The 5,377-nt window shown below is 40.7% G+C and overlaps 1 protein-coding gene across 1 annotated transcript in view; it reads right to left on the reverse strand.

Moving 5' to 3' along the window:
* LOC131882756 (uncharacterized) overlaps positions 1-5,377 on the reverse strand; it is a 20,871-nt gene that overhangs the window by 11,516 nt on the left and 3,978 nt on the right. The window contains exons 2-4 of the mRNA XM_059230007.1: positions 5,017-5,174; positions 4,742-4,953; positions 3,179-3,496 (exon numbers count right to left, since the gene is read on the reverse strand). Coding sequence (XP_059085990.1) covers positions 3,179-3,496; positions 4,742-4,953; positions 5,017-5,174 — 688 coding nt within the window. The remainder of the gene's footprint in view (positions 1-3,178; positions 3,497-4,741; positions 4,954-5,016; positions 5,175-5,377) is intronic.

Raw genomic sequence — 5,377 nt, forward strand, 5'->3', positions numbered from 1 at the left:
CCGGTAGCATCTTTCAAGTCGAACTTGGACAATTTTTTAGATAGCATTCAAGATCAACCCTACATTCAAGGACTAGCTCGGTCTGCCAACTCAAATTCGTTGGTAGACCAAATATCATATAAAGATTGAAAGGTAATAAATAGACGAATTATAACCTTTCATTTTAATAGTATTGGGGGATTACATTCCCTATAACGGTTAGAAAAGCCCGTGAAAAACCAAACCAAAAAAATAAATCATCTACTCCTTTTACTCTGCTTGAATTCGGAGTCATCTGCTGACGGTCATAGCTATGAATAAGTTTGAACCAATAGTAGACATCATGCCAGGATGTTTCTATGTTCAGGCTTTGACGTGGACTTTTCTGCGTTTAAATTAGCATTCCGTGTTGTGTAAGAATTGGGCCTCTTGATTAGAAACTTCATCTATTTGACAACGATCCTTATTTGCGGCGTCTCTAAATCAGAATTGTCGCCGAGACCAATCAGGTCGTGAGTCTCGGACTATTGGTTGATGTTGGTGTGCTACGTATTTGGCGACGAACACAGCCTTAATTCTTATCACATTTACAATCAGGATGAAAAAATACTGCGACTCGCAAATTGATTACATAACAACTCCCTCATCATCTGTCTGCCGAACAATACACTCATGTATTGTACTGTACAGTACTCACATGCAATGTTAAGCGACTACAATGAGGCACAATCGGTTCCGAAACCAAATCTAAAGAGTCGCTCGGATTGGAGTTTTATTGCTCAAAAAATCACGCACGGAGGGATAAGCCTTTCAGATTGGAGTTCGTTTCTGTCAGTGCGATATGCATCTTGGGGCTTGTTGCATTTTTCCATGGGGAGACCTCGTAAATCAGGTGTGGCAGCATAAATCAAGCATCTCATTTGGGATGAAGACGAACAATGTTTCATTGGTGAAGCCATGCATAAAGCGCTGCATATACAGTACATTACTCTGCAGGAATGAATGAATGCACGTCTTGTGCCAAGAAAGTGTAATGGAAATGACTCTTTCAGAATGTATTATCTTTGAGGCCTTCAAAGTATAAAGTAATTGCATTTCAACTTGGAGTGATTGTTAATATGGTGAGACATATCCGAGGATAGATTCAACTCAAGTATTGCAATTGGAAATTTTGAATTGACATATGACTGGATTTTGAATGGTTCCATGTCAGATAGATGAAATAAATAATGCAAGGTTGATTTATCAATACATAGGTTAAAATTATGTCCCAAGACATTTTTCAATAACTTGTATTTGGAATCAAAGCAAAATCTTAAACGCCCCAAAAAACAATAACAGGAGAAGAACTAGGTGGCAGAAAATGGAAAAAAGACAAATGTTTTAGTTTTGCTTCCCTCTACCAAGTTTATCCTATTGAGGTGACAATTGTCAAATATGGAAACAAACTGATGCAATTCTTATTTACAAGGTATCACTTGTGCCCTTGGAGACTTTCCTTTCGTGGCGCATGAAGCGCTTTGCACTTTGGTCGATTTAAATGAGTGGCGTAAGAGGGAGAAAAAGTCAAAAGAAAGAAAATTAATTCCAATTTCAGCTGGCGGAATGACTTCATGTAAATGAGGGCCAATCTTCTTAAGTACCTGAAACGAATCAACATTGCTCATGCATAAACCCTTGGTTAAAAACGATCGAGTAGGAGATGATGCACAGAGAACGTACCTGACTTTTGTCGGCATCAATCAGAGCGGTGAACCACTTTTCCACCAGAATACTATGTGAATACATAGGTAGATAATGTCCTTCAAAAAATGCCTTCTCTACTGAGTCCAACACGCTCATTCAACACACGATAAAGGATTCATGACCAATGGACAAAGGAACCAAAATCGTTTCGGACCATAATAGTTACAACAATAACAAAGTCTTTGAAAGAGACACTTCAGAAAAACGCGTCTGAGAAAAAAAAGAGCTCCATGGTTGTTCACGCTATGACCTAGTTTCCAAGTCTAACCTCAAGTGCGTATTGCACTTGGAACCAGACCACTCGACACAAAACGACAAGGGTGTCGTGTGTTTTGGTCTTGGCGCAAGGTCATCAAGCGTACACTCAACCTTGTCAAACAAGGCCCCACGGCCTTCACCTTGGCTCCAGTTCCGCTCGATCATTAATAATCACATTCCTTGTGGACCAAGTGCTGACTGACGAGCACGTAATTGGGTCAACCAGACAATTCATTTCTTGTGTTATAAGACGGTAAACATTTCTCAATCCAACCCAGTCATGAACTAGTACAATGAAAGGCCCACATGCATTTTCGTGCCCGATACTGAGCGCCATTGTATGCCGTCCAAGCCAACCAATCGTTACCACGCCATTCTAAGCAGTCAAACACCCGCTGAATAAACGTAAACTCAGGGCTCCTCGTTGTCAAGATTGAGGTCAAAATTCCTGAGGTTATTGCCTCGTGGTTGGTTTGATATGTCTGGATTGGAGGGGGTCTGTCTTCATTGAAGTATTTGACCCTAATCACAACAACAGCGTTGGTTTTGGTTTCTTATGAAACATTTTTTAAACAGTCTAATCTATTTCGGTATTTTTTGTCGAAATTATTATTGGGGTCTGTGAACCCTTCAAGGGATAATTGGTGGTAAAGTGTCATTCCATGAATAATTTATGATGAGGGTCATCCTTATTGGACATTTCTCTTTATGAATAAGGTACAGGCACTTTTTTGTTGTACACTCAGTTAGGTTGGTTGATTGGTCCAATAATAGCTTTTAATCTAAAAAAAAGGTCATGCCACTCTAAGGTCTAAAAATTGTTCGAAATGGTAATGGATAACACATTTTCCATATAAAACCGCCACGAAAACCTAGTTGGTTGAATTGGGTAACCTAACATTCAAGGAATTTGGAATTCTTTCTGATAAAGTGAAACAATTCATTGGAAAACTCCACTAGTTTCAAAACCTCTTCAAAAATGGAGGAACCAATTTTAAACATGACATTTGAATCAAGTAAATACTACATAACCATGAAACTTTAAGATTTATAACATTTCTTACAATACGTATACCTTCAATATAATGGAAGCAGCTTTTAGCTTTGCTTTCCTTCGACAAGAATGTTCACATTGAGTAGCAAGTGCTTTTTGCATTAAAATTGGTCCTATTCTCCAAGAACTCCCATCACTCACCTGTGAGCCTTTGATTTGTGCACTGCCGACGCGGCCACTGCAGTCCGCCGAGAAACCAACTTTCCGCCCACAACGGGTGCGGACTTCCAATCCATTTTCCCACGGGTCCCCGAATACTCCGAGTCCATGATGTTGGCCGCTCGGGGACAAGTCCCATGGGTGTTGTGGTTCCCTTGCTGGGTAGCACAATCCGGATCATGGGAGCGGCGAGCATCGCAAAACGGATCTGGCCGAAGAGCATAGGGCAATGCTGAAGATTCATATCTGGACACAGTCAAATGGACCGGAATGGACGAGGATTTCTTGAGACGAGGTGGACTGAAACGTGAAGGAAGCCAAGTGCTCGTAAAACTATTGAAATAAATCTCGGGGGGGGTCTGGTTTGACGCTCCATTTTGGGGGTTCCATGCCCATCACCGACCTGTCTATCAGTTTTTATGAAGTGGTTACTTGGTTACTCGAGTGTTTTTGAGAGGAGTTTTACGTTCTTTACGAGCGTCTTAAAGACTCTCTGGATTCATGAATTGAGGGGGAAAAAAACAATTTTTGAAACCGTGTTTGCTTACCCTAAAGAAGGGCCTTGAACCATGATTTAGTGGTCAATATATTTACAGCACTTGCCCAAGGCAGACAAGAGCTAGGATAACAATAGTGATGAAAATACCATTGATGATAGTGATAATAATATATATTATGGTTGAACTAAAGATATCCAGAATGCCACCCCGAGCAAAACAAAAACGTTTAATGCCCCCGAGAACAAATGTTATGATGGATGTATGAAAATTGCACACTTGTTCATATTCTGACTCGACTAGAACCCGTAGGTAAAATGGGAGACCCCTCAACGCATGGACAGAACCTTCTTAATCTAATAAAAGCTATAATGCAAGCACAACACAACAAGACATTTTAGTTTCTTTTTTTATTTAGTTTTTATCCGTATTTGTGTAAGTTGTTTACATACACAATTTTATTATTTTTCGCGTTGACATGACCGAGAGTCGCAATAAAAGATTGATTGATTTATTTTTTTTAACTTTCGGTGAAACAAATAAATTACATTTTCGTGTCTTTTTTCAACTTGTTTCCATTGTAAAAGTGAGTCAAAAGTTTGGAAATCATCTACAATTCTCCACATTAACTTTGAATGCGCACTTTTATGAATGGTCCTGGCAGTTTTTGTTGAGCACATTTTTTTTGACTTGAACAAGTTTGGAACAAGACACAATTATTGATCAGGAGTCATCCTCAATGCTTTGCCTCCACAATTAGCTATTCAAATTTGTCTAACTTGCTGAATGTCCTCGCTTAATCAATAGGATCAAAGCATGTACAAGCATGTACCAATGTTCAAAACTTTTCAATTCAGACCAAATAACGTAGATTCAGTACGATAACGCACTTGGCTCAAGTAGGATTACCGATATAGTTACAGTACCTTCCATTAGGTAATCGTATACACAACAAATTGGCCATTGTTTTAGATGGCGACAAAATAGTTCTTGACCATGTCCCAAGTAGTCCATGCCAAAAATACCATAACCCCGAAATATCACTCACTCTGGAAGCACAATGTTTCTCATGGTGGGCGGGGCGGACAAGGCAGGACTCGACACCCCTCTGGAACGCTCCAATTCATCCGCAAAATGAGCGTGCTTTTCCGCCTTGCCACGCCTTCTCGGTCCCGGGCTCAACTGGATCGAGGCCAAATCATCACTGAGACCCTCCAAGCTTTGAGTCCTCCGCCCCGAATCCACTAATGACACGGAATCCTGGAATCGGCCAAGATGAGTCAATCATTGTGATCTTGAACAATTGCTTAGGAGAGCACTTACCATGCGCTGTTTCATTGGCACGGGCGATTTGGACGCGTCCCGGGTAGAAGTGGAAGCAATGCTCAAGGATTGAGTGTCGTCTAAACCGGATAGACCACTATCTGATTCGTTGGAGGACACATTCGAGGCATTCGAACCCGTTGACAACTTGGCCTCATCTACAACAGAGACGGAGGCAATAGTCACTTCAACACCTGCAATGCTTGAGGCTCCAATCGGAACTACAACGCTGAACACTCCCGATCACCTCTTGTCTTTAAAACTGTGCGTGATTTCAATTCCAAAGCCTCATCAGATGCTACGGAGTACGGGCTCTCTCGTGCAATTTTTTTTTAAGTACAAAAGCAGGATTTTCATTCCT

Source organism: Tigriopus californicus, chromosome 6 (assembly GCF_007210705.1).
Source record: "Tigriopus californicus strain San Diego chromosome 6, Tcal_SD_v2.1, whole genome shotgun sequence".
Classification (NCBI taxonomy): Eukaryota; Metazoa; Arthropoda; class Copepoda; order Harpacticoida; family Harpacticidae; genus Tigriopus; species Tigriopus californicus.